The 24449-nt window shown below is 41.3% G+C and overlaps 1 protein-coding gene across 1 annotated transcript in view; it reads left to right on the forward strand.

The window, feature by feature from the left end:
• The window catches only part of CD109 (CD109 molecule), a 134618-nt gene that overhangs the window by 60760 nt on the left and 49409 nt on the right, over positions 1 to 24449 (forward strand). Inside the window, exons 7-15 of the mRNA XM_061427218.1 lie at positions 2156 to 2240; positions 11409 to 11505; positions 11775 to 11916; positions 12599 to 12708; positions 15063 to 15287; positions 16085 to 16186; positions 16274 to 16336; positions 18225 to 18401; positions 22550 to 22702. Coding sequence (XP_061283202.1) covers positions 2156 to 2240; positions 11409 to 11505; positions 11775 to 11916; positions 12599 to 12708; positions 15063 to 15287; positions 16085 to 16186; positions 16274 to 16336; positions 18225 to 18401; positions 22550 to 22702 — 1154 coding nt within the window. The remainder of the gene's footprint in view (positions 1 to 2155; positions 2241 to 11408; positions 11506 to 11774; positions 11917 to 12598; positions 12709 to 15062; positions 15288 to 16084; positions 16187 to 16273; positions 16337 to 18224; positions 18402 to 22549; positions 22703 to 24449) is intronic.

Consider the following 24449-nt stretch of genomic DNA (forward strand, 5'->3'; position numbering starts at 1 on the left):
GATGCTCCGTGGCTCCCATGGCTCCGTCTTAACTACTCAGCTTTGCCATCGTAGCACACAGCAGCTGTAGACAATATGTAAGTGAAAGTGGCTGTGATCCAGTACAGTGTTATTTATGGACATGGAAATTTCGATTTCACATGATTTTCACATGTTATGAAATACTCTTCTTATGATTTTTTCCCCAACCAATTAGAAACGCACAAACCATTCTTAGCTCCTGCTGGTCTTTGTTTACTGACCTCTGATCTGGAACTCTTTTGTCCAGTTCAGGGTTCACTCAGCACACTGAATACTTGAAATGTGGCTGGTCCATATGGAGATGTGCTCTCAGAGTGTAAAATACCCAAGTTTGAAGATGATATAAATAAAGAAATTAATAATTAAATTATTTATATTGATTACATGTTGCAATGATATTTTGGCTATATGAGGTTATATAAAATGTTGCAAAAATTAATTTCACCTGATTTTTTTTTTCCTTTTTAAATGTGGCTGCTGGACATTTGAAATGACACCGTGTGGCTCACATTTTGTTTCTTTTGGATAGCCCTGATCTCGAGGAATAAGTCAGAGGTGGCTGTGACTCTTATAGGCTGTTTTTATGTCACGTAGGAGTGGTGCTGGGTGGTGGTATGTTGTTGAAGGAGGTATGTCGCGGAGGCAGAATTGATCGTCAACCTTTGATATCTGAGGAGGGGACATTCTGATTTCCTTGTTCTGAGGAAATTCCACCCCTGGGTGGCCCCGAGTTTTGTGCCGGTGCAGAGTCCTGGACTGGTCTTGGTCTTGGAGTGTCCGGGCCCTCCAGGGTCTTTCACCTGGAGCTAGAGGCTCTCCTGTTCTACTGATTCCTTGGTCATCTTGTTTTGTCTCTTTTACTAATTATTAGGAGATGAATCTAATTCATTGGTCAGTGAAGTTAAAGAAGAGAATTATTTCTATAGGTTTGTTTAGATTGGTAGGAAATATTTTCTTTTAACTCCAGTGAAGTGCTTTGTATTAAATAATATTACTATTTATGAAATATTTCACAGCTTAATTGTATTTGTTGTTGTTGTTCAGTCACTAAGTCATGTCGGACTCTCTGTGACCCCATGAACTGCGGCACGCCAGGCTTCCCTGTCCTTCACAATCTCCTGGAGTTTGCTCAAACTCATGTCCATTGAGTTGGTGATGCCATCCAACCAGATTGCATTACATAATTATTACTATTTATAAAATATTTCATAGCTGAATTATATAAAGCCAGCCAAAGTAGGGGTTTCTAATTTGGGGATTACCTTCAGGAACCAGTACCTGTTGCACAAGAAAAGCATCATTACTTGTAGTCATATCTTAGTAATTAACTAGAAATCCTAGTACACAACTTTCTCTTCATGACATTCCATTGGGTTAGACTGTCACCAGATTTGCCTTTGATGGTCTCAAAGGGTGCAGATTCTCTGTGAATGCATGTATGTCAGCCTGCAGAAGGAGAGTCTTAGGGCCTCAGGATGTGCTTTTAGAAACCAAATTGGAACAAAGTCCTCAGAAGTAGCTATTTATCATGTAATATGAAAATATTTTAACAGGTAGTAAGTGCACACTAATGGGAGACAGTTGAATGAAAAAGCCGGGTCTTCTAGCACTCAGATGGCTTTGCCTCTAGGGTTCTGGATGCAATTTATTTATTTTTGGTTTAACTTTTTCTATTAAACTTTTTATTTTGTATTCAAGTACAGTCGATGAACAGTGTTGTGATAGTTTCAGGTGAACAGTGAAGGGACTCAGCCATGCATGTACGTGTATCCGTTCTCCCCCTAAGTCCCTCCCACCCAGGCTTCCACGTAACACTGACAAGAGTTTCCTGTGCTATGCACTGTGTCCTTGTTAGTTATCTGGATACAGCTTAGATTCTGCCGGCGGGAGGCTTCACAGACATGACTGTCCACAGCAGCCCTGCCCTTTTGGTGTCTCATCACCAGCCTTTTAGGGTTTCAGATTTTGAGTGGAGTGAAGTACTTTCATCAATGTGTTAATGTGTATTTGGAGGCTAACGAATTTAAGTTTAAATAATACCAACACCTTTAGGACAGTTCTATTCTCTAGTTTGTTAAACTGTAAAATAAGAGGAAAATGGACGGTTTAAAATATTTTTGCTTTTCTTTTCCAGTATTACCAAAGTTTGAAGTTGCTTTGCAGACACCATTATATTGTTCTTTAAATGCTAAGAGTTTAAATGGTACCGTCACAGCAAAGTAAGTATCATATTGCTTTTTATGACTATAAGCTGTTGTGAAACTGCATGACAGAGAGCTCATTATATACCCCAGAACATGAGCGCAACATGTTGCTTGTTAAAATACCCCAATGGACAGGAAGCAAGTATTTATAATAAATAATTAGGCATGGAACATGTCTGCACAGGTCTTTGCAGCCATTTCTCTGCTTCTAAGCTGATCCAATCATAAAGTATTCCCTATAGGCTAGTGTCTTTCCAAGACTAGTTGAGAGATTTACCTTATAGATTCTGCAGGATTGGGAAAAAAAAAAATAAGGCTTTATCTTTATTTATTCCTCATTCAGCTGACATGGTTAAGGCAACTTACTCTTTTAAATGCTAATTATTTTCTCTGTCAATAATTGGGGAGGGGTTTGGTTCCCTTGGGGCTTCCCTGGTGGCTCAGATGGTAAAGAATTTGCCTGCAATGTGGAAGACCTGGGTTTGATCCCTGGGTCAGGAAGATCCCCTGGAGAAGGGAATGGCTACTGACTCCAGTTTCTTGCCTAGGGAATTCCATGGACAGAGGAACCTGGCGGGCTACAGTCCATGCAGTCACAAAGAGTCAGACGTGACTGAGCGACTAACACTTTAATTGTTTTCACTTGGTTCCCTTATTGCAGTTGGCAGATGAATCAGTAGTTCACATTCATCATCCATTTCATCATGCGTACACAGAGACTTCCAACCCCCTGCTGTGTAACTTCTGTGGCTTTCATGATTTCATAATTTTGATCCACTGGCTTGAAGAGCGCAGCATTTTGTTTGCCGAGGCAAAAAACATACTTGGATTTCCAGACCAGTGACTCTTGAAAGTGTAGGATGAACTTGCCCTCAAGTAAATCCAGCACTGATTACTTGTAGCATTTAAACATTTTAATTTTTAAAATTTTTAAAAATTTTAGTTTAAAAATTTTTTGTCCCTCCCCATTTCCCAGGGTTTGCAAGGACTTGGCTGGGGCGACACCTGTGACATGGGTCCCTCCTTGGCTACCTGTCGGTGGGCTGGAGTCGGCCTGGGTGGCTAAGGCCTCCACGGGAGAGCAGCCTGTGGGCTGGGGTCCCACCTAATCCTCTGAGGACCTGGGACCTGATGGAGCATTGCAGTACCCTTTCCTGTTCAGTTGTCCCTCCTCTGTGTCACTTGCATCTCCTCTCCCAGACCACAGGGTGGTCCCAGTAAACCTCAGCAGACTCCCAGTGACCTCTGCAGCTCTTTTGGAGAAGTACTTGCTTTTCCTTCCCAAGAAAGGCTGTGCCATGCAGCATTTATTGTGTGTGTGTGTGTGTGTGTGTGTGTGTGTGTGTTAGTCACTCAGTCATGTCTGACTCTTTGTGACCCCATGGACTGTGGCCTGCTAGGCCCCTCTGTCCATGGAATTCTCCAGGCAATAATAGTGGACTGGGTTGCTATTCCCTTATTCAGGGGATCTTCCTGACCCAGGGATCGAACCCGGGTCTCCTGGATTGGAGTCGGATTCTATACCCTCTGAGCCACCAGGGTTTACATTTATTTATTTCATTTTTGATTGTGTTGAGTCTTTGTTGCTACAGGGGGCCTTTCTCTATTTGTGGCGAGCAGGGGCTACTCTTCATTGCGGTGCGTGGGCTTCTCATTGCCGTGGCCTTTCATTGCAGAGCACAGGCTCTAGGCGTGTGGGCTTTAGTACTTGCAGCACACGGCTCAGGAGTTGTGGGGCACTTTTGCACATGGCATCTTCCCAGACTGGGGATCGAACCTGTGTCCCCTGCATTTACAGGCAGATTCTTATCCACCAGACCGCCATGGAAGTCCTGGCATTTGTTTTTGATGTGTCAGTGTCTGTACTCAGGTTTGTGAAATTTATTTAGTTTCAGAATTTATTTGTAATAGCTGGTAACAACTGTACCCCATGTCACCACTGTCCCCTCATAGTATTCCTCTCTTGTTGGGGGTCTGTGGCAGTGGCAAGCGTGGGCAGTGAGTTCACGCACCAAAACGTCTGAGGACTCCTGTTTTAGATTCTTCTTGCAAACAAATCATGTGAATCCCTGTGACATAAAGGCAAAAACGTGTCTACAATTTGTATACCAAGCTAGTTCAACTAAGAGCTAGCTTCCAATGTGAATGTGGGTACTGTGGCTGGATTTATGGTTTAGAAAACACATAAATGCCTGCTTTTTCATATTATTATCCTGCTCTTGATCTTAGCTGAAGGTCAAGCATTCTGTCTGGGTTTTATTTGGAATTCTTTGACTAACACATATAAAACTTAGTGACTGCAAATCCGCATAAACCATCTGTGTGCACATGGATTAAGTTGAAAGTGGATATCTTCTTTTTTTCTGTTTTTAGTTTTCAGGCATGTGCCAGGGATTTAGACGCAACTAGTTAAAACAGTGGTTCTTAAACTCTGGTAACTGTCTAGAAAATTTATTATACACTTTTCAGAGAGGGTGAATCCCTTGAACAACACTGACAGACAGCCTCTTCCTCATGCCAAGCAGAGCCTTGGGGACCTCTTGGCACAGAGGCCTTTCTATCCCCCATTTCTTGTAGGCAAGATTCCAGCCTCCATGACCTTTCCTGAGTTCCAAAGGGCAGGCTTTGGGGGACTTCCCTGGTGGTCCAGTGGTTAAGAAGCTGCCTGCTAATATAGGGTACGTGGGTTTGATTCCTGGTCCGGGAAGATTCCACATGCCATGGGCAACTAAGCTCATTCCCACAACTACTGAGCGCACACTCTGTTGCGCCTGTGAGCTGCGAGTGCTGAAGCCCTTGTGCTCCAGAGCCCATACTCTGCGACAAGAGACGCCACCCCACGAGAAACATGCAGCCTGCATCTAGAGATTAGTCCCCACTCAGAGCAACTAGAGAAAGCCTGGGTGGAGCAACCAAGACCCAGGGCAGCCAAAAATAAGTAAATATGAAGGGCAGATGGGAACAGTTGTGGGCAGATTCCTTACCATCTGAGCCTCCAGGGAAGCCTACTGTATAACTGCTTCCTATTCACCAGGGAGAGGGGGGCACAGTTCTTGAGGTGCTAGCCTACTGTGTTCCCCTTTTGTCTGGCAAAGAAGTAAAGCCACTTTTTCCTTTTCCTCTGTACTCTGTCTCCATATTTCTGTTTGACACTGGTGCACAGAGAGGCAAGGTTTGGCAGCGTGTTCCTTCAGTGCAGGGCTCTTCTGATGTCAGGTGATGATGGGCGAATTGTGACCTGACCTGGAATGAAGAGTGCATCATCAAGTAGTTAACATCTTCCGTTTGGTGGGGTTTTTAGCTCTGCTGCTGCTACTGCTAAGTCACTTCAGTCGTGTCCGACTCTGTGCGACCCCATAGACGGCAGCCCACCAGGCTCTGCCATCCCTGGGATTCTCCAGGCAAGAACACTGGAGTGGGTTGCCATTTCCTCCTCCAATGCATGAATGTGAAAAGTGAAAGTGAAGTCGCTCAGTCGTGTCCGACTCCTTGCGACCCCATGGACTGCAGCCTACCAGGCTCCTCCATCCATGGGATTTTCCAAGCAAGAGTTCTCTGCAGAAGAGCTCAAAGACATGGTTCTGTGTATCGCTTGAGGCGGAACCAGGACCCTGCCCCAAGGCTGCACTATTGTTTCCTGACTGCTCCTCCCTTGTCTCGGCACCTTCTCCCTTCCCTGATTAACAGCTGCTTGATCATGTCATTTGGAAGTCAGGAAAGGGGACACAGAAAGGTTTTTGTGCCCAGGAGCCCCACAGAGTCCCGTTCGGTTTCAATTGCATTTTGTCTAAAAAAAACAGTGTACCTACCTTGATTAAAAAGTGCTTTATTCTTAAAGAAGACTAACCATCATCCGAGCCTTCGGTGAATTGTAATGTGTTTGCAGTAGTGAAGTTGATCTCTGATCACAGATCACCACGACAAATATAATAGTGATGAAAAAGCTTGAAATATTATGAGAATTACCAAAATATGTCAGACAGACATGAAATGAGCAGGTGCCTTTGGGAAAAGGGCACCAGTAGAGTTGAGTATCAAAAAGTGAAAGTTAGTTGCTCAGTCATGTCCGACTCTTTCTGACCCCATGGACTGTACCCTGCCAGGCTCCTCTGTCTATGGAATTTTTCAGGCAAAAAGAGTGGGTAGCCATTCCCTTTTCCAGGGGATCTTCCTGACCCAGGGGTTGAACTCAGGTCTCCTGCATTTCAGGCACATTCTTTATCATCTGGGCCACCAGGGAAGCCCTTGCTTATTGCGAGATTGCCACAAAACTTCGATTGCTAAAAAGCACAGTATCTGTGCACTTCACAATATCTGTGATGTGCAATAAAGCAAAGCACAATAAAATGAGGTCTGCCTGTAGTCCATTCCGAAATTGGCTTCCTATTACCCCTCCTTCCTTCAGGCTTCAGTTGCCTAGGGGTGTCCATAGTGGGGGCCAAGGAAGGCGGTCTGCCCCAGGGCAGCTCAGATCTTACGTGTGAATTCAAATGGGTGGCTCCCAAGATGGCTGAGGAGGCCCTTTGCCTGAGGTCTGTGGATAAATGGTCCTTTTCCACCCCAGCATTCCTGAGTTCTCAGTCTACCAGTGTGTTTCAGGAGGGTCTGCTTTTACTCAGATTGTGTATATAATTTGCAACTTTGCAACAGATTCAGGAAATCTTTTGACTAGCAAGGTCTTTTACCAGTCTCTAAAAATTGGCATAGACCTAATTTATAAATACTGTGTCCTGAAGGAGATGGAGGTGATGATGGTGAAGTAACCATCATCCTATGTCTATTGAGAACCCATCTCTCCTTCCTTCAGGCTCATCCTTCCAGTTTGCCTTGGATTGGGTCTCTGTCGGGAGAGTCCTGGCCCACTTCCCTTCTCACCTGTGTCTGCATTCTTCCATTTGGTATCTTTAACCTTCTGCTGTTTGGTGGGATCTTCACTCTGTATTTAAACATTTCTGTCATAGAGGGAAACAAACCCTCCCTGATTATCCTGGCTCCTCCTAGATGCTGCCCCGTCTCTCACCTCTTTGTAGAGTTCCAGCTGCCTGTTTGTGCTTCTTCCCATCCCTTTTGTTCTTCAGTCCCCTGCCTTCTGCTTTTCTCCTTCACCATGGATCGAAACCGTTTTCACTACAGCACAAAGCCCTCCTTCTTGCCTTACCTTGTGGCTGCTTTCTTAGGCTGTTACAAATTTTTGCCCCCCCTTGCAGCACTGGACATTTCTGTCTTCTCATTTCCTTTCTGGTTTTTCTCCTTTTGCTTTGGTTACTCCTTTGAGACTCTTTGCAGACAATATCCACATTGTAAACATTCTTATTCCTTAGAGCTCCATCTTTGGCTCTCTTTTCTTTTTTTACACATTTACTCAGAGTTTTATTCTCTATGGCCAGAGCTTCTGCTACTGTTTATAATTTGATGAAACCTGAATCCATACCGGGCTTCCCTGGTAGCTCAGTGGTAAAGACTATGCCTGCTAATACAGGAGACACAGGTTTGATACCCAAGTCAGGAAGAACCTCTGGAGAAGGAAATGGCAACTCACTCCAGTATTCTTGCCTGGGAAGTCCCAGGCGGGCTCCACTCCGTGGGATCCCAGAGTCCAACACAACTAAACAACAACAACAACAACAAAATCCGTCCCTCCAGCCTGCATGTCTAGCTTGACAGTCAGATCCTTATGTCTCGCTGCTCTCTGGACATTGTCCACTGGATGTCCCACAGATACTTGAAACAGGTTGTCTTCCCCAGCCCTGGTTCTCTGCATCCTTCTCTTGGTGGACTGCACCCCCCTCTCTCTAGCTGCCCAGGTCAGCTGTACTCTTCTGACTCCCTCAGTCCCCACAGCCAGCCAACATCCAGTGCTGCTGGTTCTGTCTCCTTGTGAACGTCGCTCAGTCGTGTCCGACTCTTTGCGACATCATGGACTATACAGTCCGTGGAATTCTCCAGGCCAGAGTACTGGAGTGGGTAGACTTTCCCTTCTCCAGGGGATCTTCCCAACCCAGAGATCGTACCCAGGTCTCTTGCGTTGCAGGCAGATTCTTTACCAGCTGAGCCACAGGGGAAGCCCTCTCTCTCCTTCAGTTCAGTTCAGTTCAGTCGCTCAGTCGCGTCTGACTCTTTGCAACCCCATAAACCGCAGCACGCCAGACCTCCCTGTCCATCACCAACTCGCGGAGTTCACTCAGACTCACGTCCATTGAGTCAGTGATGTCATCCAGCCATCTCATCCTCCGTCGTCCCCTTCTCCTCCTGCCCCCAATCCCTCCCAGCATCAGAGTCTTTTCCAATGAGTCAACCCTTCGCATGAGGTGGCCAAAGTACTGGAGTTTCAGCTTTAGCATCATTCCTTCCAAAGAAATCCCAGGGCCGATCTTCAGAATGGACTGGTTGGATCTCCTTGCAGTCTAAGGGACTCTCAAGAGTCTTCTCCAACACCACAGTTCAAAAGCATCAATTCTTTGGCACTCAGCTTTCTTCCCAGTCCAACTCTCACATCCATACCTGACCACTGGAAAAACCATAGCCTTGACTAGACGGACCTTTGTTGGCAAAGTAATGTCTCTGCTTTTCAACATGCTATTTAGGTTGGTCATAACTTTTCTTCCAAGGAGTAAGCGTCTTTTAATTTCATGGCTGCAGTCACCATCTGCAGTGATTTTGGAGCCCAAAAAAAACAAAGTCTGACACTATTTCCACTGTTTCCCCATCTATTTCCCATGAAGTGATGGGACCAGATGCCATAATCTTAGTTTTCTGAATGTTGAGCTTTAAACCAACTTTTTCACTCTCCTCTAGTGTTTTTTATTGAGTTCTTTTCTAGTTTCAAGTGTTTTGAAACATCTCACCCAGCCCCTCATCTCCGCTCCCAAAGTCTCCTCCCAAATTTTACCTGTGTGTCCAAGTGCTTTTTCTGACCAAGACGCCTTTACATAGGCAATTTCAGTGTGGCTTCTTGCCCCTAAGCATCTATCCCTGGGTCACGTGGCTAGATCACCTCTTTGAGGGTGGGTCTCTGTTGTGGTTACTACCGCACAGTGCCAGTCATGGAGTGGACTTCCAATAAATGCCTATTGAAAGAATAAATAGATAAAACAATGTGACTCCTGAGATTTCAGTTTCAAGCTGTGTGTAGCACAGCAGAGGCCTCTATACCTAACCAAAAGCCTCTTATTTTGAGTGAACTAAGTTAAGGTGTATGGGAAATAGTTTTGGTTTTGTCACCGAATTAGGGAGTAAAGAGTAGGACTTGAAATCCAGTTGTCTCTTGTGTGTACTTTGAAAGATGAGTTCTGTTGTCTTACCACTCGGAGAGTTGTTATTAAGTTATAAATATGACTTTAAATATTTTATATTAGCTCTTATAGTCATCTCTATGAGTGGATAATAACAATTTTGGTTATTTTTGCTAGTAGCCATCTGTCCCATCAAAGTATAGTTGATGTGCAAAGGGTTACTGGAAATTTCTTGGAGAAGAAGGTTAACACTCTCTTTTAGTTTAAAAATTTTTAGCTGAGAAGAATAAAAACCTGCATTTGTTTATTAGCTTTGATGTGAACATCTGCTCAGTATTCCCACCTCATTAAAATAAATAATAGATTCTTTCTTCTCATCATAGTACGTTTAATAGGATTGTAAAGAAAATAACATGGCATACATCTAATTACTTCCATAATCCTTATGGACAGTAAAACTTAAAAAATATTATTTTTATAATCTAAGGCTTATTAAAATGTAGTTATTATTTGATGAGTTGAGATATTTGTATCCTGGAAATGACGTGGAAAAAATGGTGGGGAGAAATATGAATTATAATGATAGGTTCACTTTTTTAGGTATTATTTTGTAAACCTATTGTGCTATGGTTGTTTTCTGGGAAAAAAAAAAAAGTCCTTGTTTGGTTAATGATATCATAGAATATCTTTGACTTACTTTTTAAAAGTTGTTGAACTGTTACTTTCTGAATGATTAGTTTATTCCCCAAAGTATCTAGATTCTGTTTAGCACAATAAATCAGCTTGGGACTTGGAAAGCTAAATCCATGTCACATTTAAATAAAAATTGAAAATATTTGTGTCTGAGAATACTTTAAATAATGTATGAATTCTCAGCTCCCTGTACTATCATGTGATATAACTTTTAAAATATGATGTTCTGGTGTTCTAGTTACGCATTTATTTAATTTTTAACAAGATACACGCAGAGTTAGGTTTTACAAACTCTTTTGAATGTATAAATTTGATGCTGACATTGCTGTCTGGGGGTTTCCACTAACTTTATTGTTTTTGTTTGGAAGGGTGGTACATTTGAAGATGGACTGCTTTATTATTTTAAATTTTGGAATATGCTATATTTTATTACCAGTTTTTGAGTTGAGTTGATCCAGACAAGGGGATGTTTTCTGTGATCCAATGAGGGATTCAGGAAGCGGGAGTTAACAATCACGGTTTTACAGTGCAAAATAAAATTAGCTTTCATGTTTGGCTGAGCATTTTGTAATAGAAATGGAAGGAACCCAGGAAATGCATTTATGGAAGGCTTTCTGACAGTAAAATGATTTACCAAAGACTGCCTCTCCTTTACACGAAGAGACGTTCCCATCATGAGAGAGGATACAGTTAAAAAGTAGAATGCAAATCAGCAAGAGAGATATCTTCTTGACTCAAGAAGATAATTTTGGTAGTATGGGTTAAAAAATTGCTCTTATTTTAAATTTCTTTTCAAAAAGTGAATTTTCAATAGCTATGAGCACATTTGATGCCCTGGTGTCTTGGTCTAATAAACTCTGATGGTTAATATTGAAACATGCAGGAATGGGCCACAGTGAAATGCAATCTTAGCTAACATTTTAAAATGTTCAAAAGTTACAAAGTTTCCTGGGCATGCAGTTAATGGACCAGTCCAGATTTCTAAGGATAAAAGATTTTCATAATCTTTTAAGAAATCTTTCAACAGGAAACTGTCACTTCTAGTTATGATCAGATTTTCTCCAGAAGGCTGGGTAAAGTTTGTGTGTTGTGAACTGTTTTGAGGTATTATAATAAAAAATCTTCCCATTTTGGAGACTTAGTATCAAGGATCACCATTTATTAAGCACATTCCTATGTTTTGGTTTTAAAAATTTTCAGTAAGAGCATGTTTTTAAATATAATTCTTTTAAGTTAGGTCCTGTTTATTATTTTTCAGGTATACATATGGGAAGCCTGTGAAAGGAGACCTAACACTTACATTTTTACCTTTATCCTTCTGGGGTGTAAAGAAAAATATTACAAAAACATTGAAGGTAACTTTTGCAGATATCTTTTAACTTGTAATGGGGAAAAACTATGTGTACATTCCCCAGTAATAAGAGTTTATACCGAATTAACAAAAAGTTGAGCATGAGAAAATCAAGAGCTTTCTGTCATTGAACAAATGAGAATTTGCCTATTTATTAAAATAATTAAAGTGGAAATAGAACCTTTGTATTGTTGTGACTTAGTTTGAATTTTATTTCTAAAATTTGAAGTGTTAAAGTGAAGAATGAAATTGAAAATTTTTTTAACAAAACAGATAAATGGATCTGCAAACTTCTCTTTTAATGATGAAGAGATGAAAAAGGTAATGGATTTTTCGGATGGACCTTCTGAGTACATGTACCTGTCTTCTCCTGGGCCAGTAGAAATTATAGCCACAGTGACAGAATCACTTACAGGTTTGTAGACTTTGAAGCATAGGCAAAGCTCTGTATGATGTGCTGCTCTTTCATCTCTTATTATAATTAGCATGTTCATTTGAGGGCATTGTTGCCTAAAGATGCTATTTAATGCTGAAATTGTCATGAATATTAGTCTGACTTGCAGAATGTTTTCATAATGATTTTCTTTGAACAACTGTGCTTCAACCACCTGTGATAGGTATTCATAATTTTTTCCATCTCTACTCTTTTTTTCAACCTGAAGACTACATGGAAGGGCTACCTTTTCAACTGACTAACCACCCTCCTTTTATTTATTTTTTTTATATAGATATCCTCTGAAATCTCACCTGCTCCTAGACCATTTTCTCTTTTAATAATAAAATAAAGGTTAATTACTTGGATCTTTCTGTTGCTATTTTAATGGCTTTCATCAATCCCCAGAAGTACAAAAAGACTATTCTGTCAGTGGCCTGACCTTGGGTGCACATGTCATTGATGGGGGGCTCTGAAGGCGCTCAGAAGGGATCCACAGAGGACATAATAGAAGTGATGTTCCTTTTTGTGGCCAAGCCAAAGAGGCTTCTGTGCTCTGATATCCTAACCCTTTGGGAAGTAGCTCAGATGGAGAGATGTGGTGGATCGAAGCTGATGGTTATATATTACTTTTACTGTCTAAATGGTGCCATTTCCAAAACAGGTATCTCAAGAAATGCAAGCTCCAATGTATTTTTCAAGCAACACGATTACATCATTGAATTCTTTGACTATGCTACTGTCTTGAAGCCATCTCTCAACTTCACAGCCACTGTAAGTTGGCATGTTTAATAATGGTCTTAAAGCAGTAAGTTCAGTTTAGTGAAACAGGATGGGAGAGAGTACTTTTAGTGATAGTACTTTTAGTACTTTTCAAAAAATTTAAGCCCAAAGTAGATAAATTACTTTTCCCCTTCAGATATATGGGGCACACAGAATTGTTTCCAAATGACCTTTATCTAATTTATTTTTAAAAACTAGTTTCCAGAATATATTTTCTTCAAAGTATATTTAATAAATAATATAAATTAGATATTTAGAAATTAATTGAAGGGTTTAGATGCTAGTCAAAAAATTTCAATTTCAAAATTTCAAATTTGAAGTTTCAAAATTTCAGTTTGATTTTTATGACTAATTTTAGTTCTGTCTAAGATGTAGCATTGAAGATGATCATCTAATCTGGGACTTCTCCTATAGTCCAGTGGTTAAAACTCTGCCTTCTAAGTGCTGGGGCGTGGGTTCAATCCCTGACTGGGGAACTAAGGTTCCCCATGTTGCAGGCTAGCCGCAAAAGTTAAAAAATGATCAATTCTGTCTCAGTTTTTTGAGAGAATATTGGCCAAGTTAACATTTATTGGCCAAGTGAATTTTGACAGTCTGCAAGGCAAGCTGCTGGGTGGGGCTCACTGACCAAAGAAGACCCTAGTCCCAGTCCTGCAGTCAGTATTTGTGATGGTGACAAGGGAATACACACATAGCTGTAATTCAAGGCAGGATAAAGGTGTCATGAACACATTTCTATAGGGATTTAAAACTGGCAAATATTTTCTGCAAAGGGCGAGATAGTAAATATTTTTAGCTTTGCAGGCTACATGGTCTCAGTCACAGCTGTGCAACTCTGACATTGTAACATGAAAGTAGCCAGAGCCACTTGGTAACCAGGGGAGGTGGCCATGTTCCAGTAAAACCTGAAGAGAGACTGGATTTGGTCTTCCTGCCTGCCATAGTTTGCTAGTCCCTGGTTTAAAGAGAAAAGGGTCAGTTCTTATTGAGCAGATCAAGACAAGTTTTAGAGTTTGCAGGTTGGTGACTGTGGAGATTTGGGGGAAAGAATGTGCTCAGAGAGGGTCCTTTCCTGGTACCTTGCCCTGAACATCGCTCCTTTTCATTTTGCTCAGTATCCTTTTATAATAAACTGGCGATCGAGTGAGAAAAAAAAAGTTTTAGATAGCTCCTAATTTTAAAAATCTTATAATTCAGACAGTTTGAAAGGATAGTTAAAAAGAAATCTGCAGAGATTGTCACCCAGGAATCTGCACATGGTAACATCCAAATGAACAGAGGGACAAAGAGAGTTCAGGGAAGAAGAGCTGGCTGCAGGATGGGGTGGGGGTCATTGGAAGGGGAAGATTTAGGCTCTTGGTTGCAAGATCAGCAGCATTTTTAGTGTTTATGTGTGTGGGTAGGGAGCAGGGAACAAGATGAGCTGAGACACGCAAGGTGAGAGCTTTGGGTGGCAAGTCAGAGTACAGTCAGGTGTCAGTGACTGGACCTGGGCAGTGGCTGCAGAGAGCTCATGTCCGGGAGCAGACAGAGAGGAAACAAGAGGCGAAGCTTGGGGATTGCAGAGGGTCCTCCAGGTACCACGTGCTCCATGGGGATTGCAGAGGGTCCTCCGCGTCCCACGTGCTCTACACAGTGAAGAGCTTGGAGCCTCATGAACGTGGGAGGGATGTGGCAAAAGCTGGATTCCAGGGTGACTGGTGGGGTCTGTGTGTGGGAGGAGGGTGGTAGCCCTGGCATGAGGACATCAGGAGCCCCGTGGTGGTGGATGTGGGTGGAGAGCTTGTAAAAGACGTATAGGACTTGGTAGGCATCAGATTTGGAAGGTGGGGACAGGGATGGGCAATGCACAGACGTTAAGTATTGGAGAACTGTGATATTAGTACAAATGGGAAAGGCAGGATGGTTTCCCAGTTTTAGATGTGTTGAATTTGAGACAACAGGGGTGTGCAGGTAATTTCCTTGAGGGCTTGGAGGTACTGAATGTGAGTTCCAGAGCCAGGTCAGGATGGCAGCAGGAGTGCTGAGACCTTTGAAGGTAAATGATAACGAGGCTTTGACAAATTCCCACAATTCGAGAGAGGGAAGGGGAACAAAAAAGGACACTGATACGATGTAGAAACTGGTGTGGAGTGAAGGAGGTTATTGTGGAGCCATGGAAGGCAAAAGAAGTGGAGTGGAGGCTGCCTGGAGATACCTCTGAACCTGGAAATTAGGGAACTGCTGATGACTTTTGAGAGTTCAGGTTCATGGGAACAGCACAGGTGGAAACTGGATTCAATTAAACTTAAATCCTTTGCTTCTGTTGTTTACCTGAGTTCACAGTGTTTTCTTTTGACAATTAGGTGAAGGTAACCCGTTCTGATGGCCATCAGCTGACTCCTGAAGAAAGAAGAAATAATGTAGTCTTAATGGTGACTCAGAGAAATTATACTGAGTACTGGAGCAGATGGGACACTCAAAATCAGGAAGTAGGGGCTGTCCAGATCATAAATCATACTGTCCCCGCAAATGGAATCTTCAAGATCGAATTCCCAATCCTGGATGATTCCAGCGAGCTACAAGTGAAGGTGCCGTTTGTTTCCCATCATTATGTTATTGCAACAACAACATTAAAATTGCAGTCTGGTGGTAGGCACTCAACTTATTGGGAGGTTAAAGTGCGCAGGAAGTGGACACATTTTTATTTAAAAGAGCGGGAGAAAGGATTACAAGGGATTTAATGGTGGTGGCTGAGTTAGACTGAATGCTTCCTTGTGAATTCATTTTGAAGAGCACGGTAAAACAGTGATGGAGAAGCACCCTCAACTCCCAGGCTAGGTGATTTTCAATCATTTGGAATTGTATTTTGGCAGGAGCTGAAAATGAAAGGGGAATTTTTTTTTTTACATTTACACTCCGTTGCTGAACTGAGACTCCTCAGCCATTCCCCTTCCCTCTCTCTGGGTTACTCAGCCCCGCCACAGTGCGGCCTCTCTGAGTTTTCCTCTCCCCAGTGGTGGACTGAGTGAGCTGATTCGGTTGCTTGCTGTGTTGCGGGGAGAAGAAAGGATTCCTTTTCCATTTCCTTCTCTCCTCTCACAGTGTTTCCCGAGAACATACCTTTGTTTTGGAAGTAAGTTAGGACTGTGCTTTTTCCTCTTAGATGATGGTGGTGAAGACCGTCTTAACACATTTTACAGCTATCAGTTTCTTTACAGTATAAGCTACAAAATGATGAAGATCCAGTGTCTGGGGAATATATTGTTTGCTGTGTGAAGAAAAGTGAAAGTGAATGTGCCTTTCAGTGATTGTCCAGCCAGGTCACATTCCTTATTCTGAGGCTCCTAAAGATGAAACTTTATGGCTCCCTTTTCTTTTGTTACAGGCCTCTTTTCTCGATAGTGTGAGTAACATGGCAGTTCATGGTATGTTTAAGTCTCCTAGTAAAACCTACATCCAGCTCAAAGTAAAAGATGAAAATATAAAGGTAATGCTTGCAATCATTTGTTAATTATAATATAATTGAACTGTCTTGACATTGATATGTATATATTAATTAAAATTTTTTTTCTAGGTGGGATCACCATTTGAGTTGGTGGTTATTGGCAACAAGCAATTGAAGGAGTTAAGCTACATGGTAATCTCTTTTTAAAAATAATTTCCTTTATTTTTAAATTAATTTTTGGCTGTGCTGGGCCTTCGTTGCTGGGAGGGCCTTTCTCTAGTTGCAGAGAGCAGGGGTTTCTTGTTGAGGCGGCTTCTCTTGTTGCTCAGCACAGGCTCTAGGGTGCACGGACTTCGCTAGTTGAGCACCGGGGCTCAGTAGTTGCGGCTCCCAGATTCTGGAGCACAGGCTCAGTAGTTGTGGTTCACAGGCTTAGTTGCTTCACAGGATGCAGAATGTTCCCCGACCAGGGATCGAACCCATGTTTCCTGCATTGGCAGGTAGATTCTTTACTACTGAGCCTCTCTTACACAATCTAAATTTATGATCTATTGTAGAATCATCTGAAATAGTGTCTATCTTATGTTTAAACTGAACTTAACTGATTTTTAAAATTCAGCCTCACACTTTAAAAAACATGTCTTATATATATTATACATGTGCAGGATGTAATATTTATATACATTCTTACAGAGTTTTCTATGTCTAAGTTGTGTATAAATTTGCTTTACAAAACTTTGCATTTTATTCCTTTTGCATCATGGAGTATTATGGTATGTTGAATATAGCTCCCTGTGCTACAGAGTAGGTCCTTGTCGTTTATCATCTTACACATGGTAGTTTGCAGCCCAGCCTCCCAGCCCATCCCCCTTCTGCCCTCCCTCCCCCTTGGCAACCTCAAGACTCTTCTCTACGTCTGTGAGTCTGTTTCTGTTTCTTTTTAAAAATTTTTTAAAAATTGCTTATTTTTGACTGTGCTGGGTCTTTGTTGCTGTGCGTGGGCTTTCTGTAGTTCCAGTGAGAGGGGGCTACTGTTCCTTGCAGTTCTTGGGCTTTTCATTATGATGGCTTCTCCTGTTGTAGAGCCCCGGCTCTAGGTGCCTGGGCTCAGTAGTTGAGGTCGGGCTTAGTTGCTCCTTGGCATGTGGAATCTTCCCAGACCAGGGATCAAACCTGCATGCCTTGCATCGGAAGGCGGATTCTTAACTCTGGACCAGCAGGGTAGTCCTCTGTGTCATATTTTGGATTCCACATAGAAGAGAGATCACATGGTTTTTCTCTGTCTCTTTTTGACTTATTTCACTTATCATATCAGGTGCTTCTGTGTTGCTGTAAATCAGTCTATTCCTTTTTAAGCTGCCCATTTTATACTGAAGTCAAACTATCTTTTTTCTTTACCTGTATTTGTATTTCCAACTTAAGATGAATAATGAAACCACCTTGCATTATGTTTAAATTTTATATTTTTATGAGGTAAGCCACATATGTTCATTATGTGTGTGTGTGTTAGTTGCTCAGTCATGTCTGACTCTTTGTGACCCCATGGACTGTACGCCAGAGCCAGGCTCCTTTGTTCATGGGATTCTCCAGGTAAGAATACTGGAGTGGGTAGCCATTCCCTCCTCCAGGGGATCTTCCCCACCCAGGGATTGAACCTGGGTCTCCTGTATTGCAAGCAGATTCTTTACTGTCTGAGCCACCAGGAAGCCCTGCGTTCATTATAGAAAATTATAAAATCTAAGAAAAAAAACAAGTAAAAATTGCTCCTCATAGCCTTGTAATTTTGCTAATCCAGCTCTCTCAGTCGTGCTCTGCATTCCTTAAACTCAGGAATAGATTCTTGTCTGTCAAGTTGCTGTTGCCTCAATTATGGTTACTTTGTCTTATCCTTTTCTAATGACCAGCTTATACTCCCTGTGTTAGTCAGGAGAGTTTATTTGTGGTGTGTGTATTCAAAAAGGATTTGACGTTGGCTTAAGTCGAGAATTTGTATGTATGCTTACAATTATGAAAACATAGGTGATATTGAGATTCTCATTATCTTTAGCATAAAATGAAATTCGTGTACTCTTCTTTTCAGGTAGTGTCCAGGGGACAGTTGGTGGCTGTAGGCAAGCAAAATTCAACAACCTTTTCCTTAATACCAGAAAATTCTTGGGCCCCAAAAGCCTGTATCATTGTGTATTATATTGAAGATGATGGGGAAATTATAAATGATGTTCTGAAAATTCCTGTTCAGCTCGTTTTTAAAAATAAGGTAAGATTTAAGGTAATGATGTTTAAAAACAAAACTTCATATTCATAAAGTCTGCAAAATGTAATATTTCTTTAGAAAAGTATCATTAAAACAAATTGGTTAGAAATTTATATTTTTTCTAGAACTATGGATAAAACTCTTCATATTTAATTACTATATGTCTATTTTCACATGTGGAATGATTGGACAATGTGGGTCTTCTGTGTATATTATTATTCTTGGCTTTAAGACTTTAATTCAAATCCACAAAGCCCTCTCAGGATTTTCTAAACAGTGGAGGCGGTATTGCTCTGGCACAGAGTTGTGTGGCCATGTAGAATGTGTGTGGTGTTCATACTGGTGTGGCAGTGAAGTGAGGGCTGCAAGAGGGAGTGTGGCCATCTGCAGTGTTGTGGGGAAGCAGAGCTGGGCTTTGGTTTATCCATTTCACCAGCCTGGAGACTAACCCAGGGCAAATTTGCAATAAGCTTGGCTACTTTGCATGTGGAGATCTCTGTGGAGTTTGGTCTCCAAACACAGTAGTGATTTTTTTTTTCCTACATCCCAGAAATGATATTTAAAAATATTTCTCTATTCCTCCATTCTCATCTCACCTTTGAGAACTCTGATTAGTCTTAGATATATCAGGCACACAGCAGAAGTGACTTAGCATGCATGCATGCATTGGAGAAGGCAATGGCACCCCACTCCAGTACTCTTGCTGGAAAATCCCATGGACGGAGGAGCCTGGTAGGCTGCAGTCCATGGGGTCGCTAAGAGTCAGACACGACTGAGTGACTTCACTTTCACTTTTCACCTTCATGCATTGGAGAAGGAAATGGCAACCCACTCCACTGTTCTTGCCTGGAGAATCCCAGGGACGGGGGAGCCTGGTGGGCTTCCGTCTATGGGGTCGCACAGAGTCGGACACAACTGAAGTGACTTAGTAGCAGCAGCAGTGATTTTTTAATAACCTAAGGTGTATAGCTTGTGTCTGAAACCCCCCTGGGCCCCAACTCTGAAAAGTTACCTAATTGTAAGATTGACAGGTGGAGTTCAGTTATCTCATGAATATTTAAATGGGCCATTGTTCTCACTAAAGGCTGCTGCCTTCTCAGGACCTCTGAAGCAAAATAATCATTATTTTAAAGTAATGATTTGTAGAGTACACTTCTTCTGGTAGCATCTCCTCCCTTAATTTTTAAAAATTTTGGGAAGTAGAAGTCGCGATCCATGTCTTTTTTATTGAGAACTATTGACTCTAATTTTTATTGTCAAAATAGAATACAAACTTATTTTCTGTCTTATGAAAAGAATTTTTAAAAAAACAGTATTGTATTCTGTTAGTTTCAGAGCACAATTTTAGACTTCAAGTGACTCCATTAATCTGAGAAAGGCAAATTTTAAAGTAGGAGTAAGGCTTAAACCTGGAGGCCTACATCTCAAGGTGAGAGCAGGTTCTAAAAAATGTTGCTGTGTAAGAAGCTTTGAGGAAACAGAGTGTATAAATAGCATACTTCCAAGAAACTTCTTAGATATGAGCGATAAGAAATTAGTTTTGGTTGTGTTTGCAAAGATAATTCTTCAATTTTTATATGATAATGTTTACCACATTTACTCCAAAAGAAATTATATATTTGGAAATAAAATATGTTTAAACACAAGAAAATTAATGAATCTTTGTGTATGTTCAGTAATGACTGTGGAATAATTGGATGGGATGTAGAGGGCAAGAGATGTAGTTTTAGAAATTGTCTGCACAGAAGTGCAGTTTGGAGCTATGGAGTCACTGAGGTGCAGAGTAAAGAGTGAGAAGTGCAAAGTTTGCAGATTATAAGTTCCCCTTTCACCTTATTTAAGATATGAGTGGAGAAGAGTAAACCTGACACAGTGGCTCAAGAGGCATGTGAAAAAAAGATTGTTAAACAGGCAAGGAAGACTTAAGACTATTGCAATATGGGAGAGAGTCTGAACTCAACGCCACTGAAACAGAAGGCAGGGAGGTTTTTAAATACGGGGGTGAGTTAATGGAAAAGTACTGGAGGACATTGCGGGAGGGGTTGGTCAATAGGAGCAGGCCATCTATGAGTTTGTAAGTTAGGCTCCTATTCACCCACAGAGACTGGGAGATCAATCAAGGCTCTTGATGATTAACACTTCAAAGTGAAAAAGCTGGCTTAAAACTCAGCATTCAGAAAACTAAGATCATGGCAACCAGTCCCATCACTTCATGGCAAATAGATGGGGAAACAATGGAAACAGCAACAGACTTGATTTTCTTGGGCTCCAAAATCACTGCAGATGGTGACTGCAGCCATGAGATTTAAAGACGCTTGTTCATTGGAAGGAAAGCTATGACAAACCTCAGTAGCATATTAAAAAGCAGAGACATTTCTTTGCTAACAAAGGTCCATATAGTCTAAAAGTTATGGTTTTCCCAGTAATCATATATGGATGTGAGAGTGTTAGTTGCTCAGTCGTGTCTGACTCTTTGTAACCCCATGGACTGTAGCCCACCAGGCTCCTCTGTCCATGGGATTCTCCAGGCAAGAATACTGGATTGGGTTGCCATGTGTTTCAGGGGATCTTCCCAACTGAGGGATCAAACCCAGGTCTCCCGCATTGCAGGTGGATTCTTTACTGTCTGAGCCACCTGGGAAGTTGATATATGGTCCAATGGATGTGAGAGTTGGACCATAAAAAATTCTGAGCACCAAAGAATTGATGCTTTCAAACTGTGGTGTTGGAGAAGACTCTTGAGAGTCCCTTGGACTGCAAAGAGATCAAACCAGCCAATCCTAAAGGAAATCAACCCTGAATATTCATTGGAAGGACTGATGCTGAAGCTGAAGCTCCAATACTTTGGCCACTTGATGCAAAGAGCTAACTTATTAGAAAAGATCCTGATGCTGGGAAGGATTGAAGGCAGGAGGAGAAGGGGACAACAGAGGATGAAATGGTTGGATGGCATCACTGACTCAATAGGCATGAGTTTGAGTAAACTCAGGGAGATGGTGTAGGACAGGGAAGCCCGGGATGCTGCAGTCCATGGGCTTGGAAAGGGTCGGACGTGACTGAGTGACTGAATGACGACACTTCAAAAGGATGACTCCCAGATCTTTGAGAAAGACATTTCAGACCCAGAGGGATGGTATGGGGAGGGAGGAGGGAGGAGGGTTTAGGATGGAGAACACATGTATACCTGTGGCGGATTCATTTTGAAATTTGGCAAAACTAATACAATTTTGTAAAGTTTAAAAATAAAAAAAAAATTAAAAAAAAAAGAAAAGAAAGACATTTCTACTGGTAAAACTAGCAGGAAGCTGGGAGAAGGTTTATATCTCAAAGGAGCAGAGAAAACATTTACAATTGCAGATTTTCTAAGGAAAGGGAAAGCAGGTGGTTAATGTTAGGGAGAACCCTGTCCAATGTTCAGGTAAGCTGAGGGGTTCATTAAGGCCATGTTAATCGGGTGGTACAGCCACTGGGGCATGGGATTGTTGGAATAGAGATGGGCAAGGTGAACATTCCTAGGAGGAAGAGGACTTCTGACAAAGCCATTAGGTCTAGCCCTGGGTGAGAGGATTGATGCTCTTTAAGGAGTACCAGTAGGACTATGCTTTGCTGAGGGTTAATGACAGCAAGCTGAGGCAGCCATCGAGGCACAGAGCAGTGGGCCTGACTGGGGTTGGTGTGAGGGCCTCCTCCTGGGGAAAGGCACCCCCGCCCAGCGCAGGCAGTTCTGCGTGTCCCCAGGGGCTCTTACTTGCAGGCGCTCACTTCTGAGTCCAGGTGGCCGACGTGCAGGCACGTTCCTGTCCTCGTTCATGGATGCTGACCCTCCCCACGTATGGCAGACTCTGTCTTCTCTTCAGTACCGGCTAGCAGCTATGGGGTGGGAGACGGAGAAAGGGAAGAAGAAGGGTAGGGAAGTGAAGGCAAACTTTGATATGTACCCCAGTGAGAGGTGCCATGACTTGAGAACACTGTGGGAGTGAAGTTTGTTTTTACTCCTTTCCCTGGAGAAGACTTGTGTATGGTTTTGGAATGTCCCTGAGCCAACACAAGTGTAGACTCTTCGTTAGATTTTGTCATTGATCTGCTATTGATAAGACATGAAATGCTTCAAAAAAGTGTATTATATCAATACTGCTTTTTCACTTTCTTAGATACAGCTGTTTTGGAGTAAAGCCAATGCTGAACCATCTGAGAAAGTCTCTCTCAGGATCTCTGTGACACAGCCAGATTCAACAGTTGGTATTGTAGCTGTCGACAAGAGTGTGAATCTGATGAATGTCTCAAATGATATTACAATGGAAAATGTGAGTTTAGCCATTTTTTTCATTAAAAATACACATTGAAAGAGAGAGAAAAAAAAAGAAACTTTACCGTGTTACTTCCAAGTTTTAAAGGAAATTTCATTTTTCAAGTATAAGTCAGTAATAGTAAAGCTTCTGAATGAAAGGGAACTGCATTCCAATTGTTATGTTGGAAAGAGTCTATTGTGGTCAACTGTCTTTGCTGTCTTCCACGAAAATTGTCACCTAGAGTTTCCCCTCATTTTCAAACTATATTTTAACTGAAGACACTTGAGAAAGTACTAGGAATTGGACTTGCACATTTATGAATGACACTGGAGAGAGCTTTAGGTAATTGTAAAATGCTTTCTATTTTGGTTATACATGATGGTTATAAATAATTACAGTCCTCACTGAATCAGGAATTTGCAGTATGTTGAGGGAGTGAAATCATGTTAATCTTCAGAAAACGTACAAGTCAAGAAATATATGAACATCTAATGTTATATCAGCTAATCCCCTATTCATCAGTCATTTAATTTTTATTTGTAACTCCTTTATATATCCTTGGCAGTAGAAATGCAGACTGCATGAACTATATCCATTGATTGATTAACTACAGCGATTAACAGCACTTCAGGAAGAAAGATATATGTGTATAGGCTAGTTTGGACATATTGTTGTAAAATCAGTCCATTTGAGAAAAATTATGTATTTTTCTTCAGCCTATCCAGCAAATTTTTCTCATTTTCTTTAAAAGAAAAAAAGACTTTAAAACCCATCACTCACTTTTTTTCTCTTGACTTTACTTAAATTCATTTATTCTAAAAAATCTATAGCATTTTGCACTTGATTTAACTGATGATAGTATCTTTCATTTTACAACTTGCTAAATATCTTAATAAATACATTATTTCATTTTTTCTTCCATATATATGTGGACACACAGAAACACACACACATGTGCTCTCCCTGAGTCTCTGTCTCTGTATCTCACTGTGCATTTACATTAAATCCTCTCATATATAAGATTGCTATCCCAGCTTTCTTTTGTTTCACACTTGACTGGTATGCTTTTCCATCTTTTTATTTTCAACCTTCTGTAAGTTTTTAAGTATATCTTGTAGACATTATATTATTGTATTTTGCTTTTTAAAAAAAAATCTAATCTGACAGTATCTTAATAAACTTATTTAACCCATTTACAAATTAGTCCTTGTTCTAATTAGGACTTGTTTCTGCTTTTTAATTTGATAATTTAGACTATTTCCTTTTTGTTTCTTTTCATTCTTCTTTCCATGGTTTTGGAAGTTACACATCCTATTTTTGTTCCCATGATAGATGTCCTTATCTCATGAATTGTGCTCATATTTTTTTTATCCTTATTGTTTTTCTTTTGTATCTTTATCTGACAAGTCAAGCATTTTGGTGTGCCCTCATATTCTTACACATCTTTTTTGTCGCTCCCTGTCCCCATCTCCTTCCCCAGCCCTGGCCAGATCATATTGCTGTTGTATAGAATTTTAGTTCTTTGTCATGGTGAATTGCCTGTTCAGTCTATGCTGTCCCTTAATTTTTTGATTCTGGAAATTATTTCTTCCTATAGTTACTCCTCTTTCCATTTCTTCTCCTTTTCAGAGATTGGCAGAGATTAGTACTTCTACTTTTTTTCCTCCATATTTCTTAGCTTTTTGTTTTATGCTTTTTTGTCTCTTTCGTCTGTCTTGTCTGTATTTCTTTGGGTGAGTTCCTCAGTTGACTCTTTCAGTTG

Source organism: Bos javanicus, chromosome 9 (assembly GCF_032452875.1).
Source record: "Bos javanicus breed banteng chromosome 9, ARS-OSU_banteng_1.0, whole genome shotgun sequence".
In the NCBI taxonomy this organism is placed as follows: domain Eukaryota; kingdom Metazoa; phylum Chordata; class Mammalia; order Artiodactyla; family Bovidae; genus Bos; species Bos javanicus.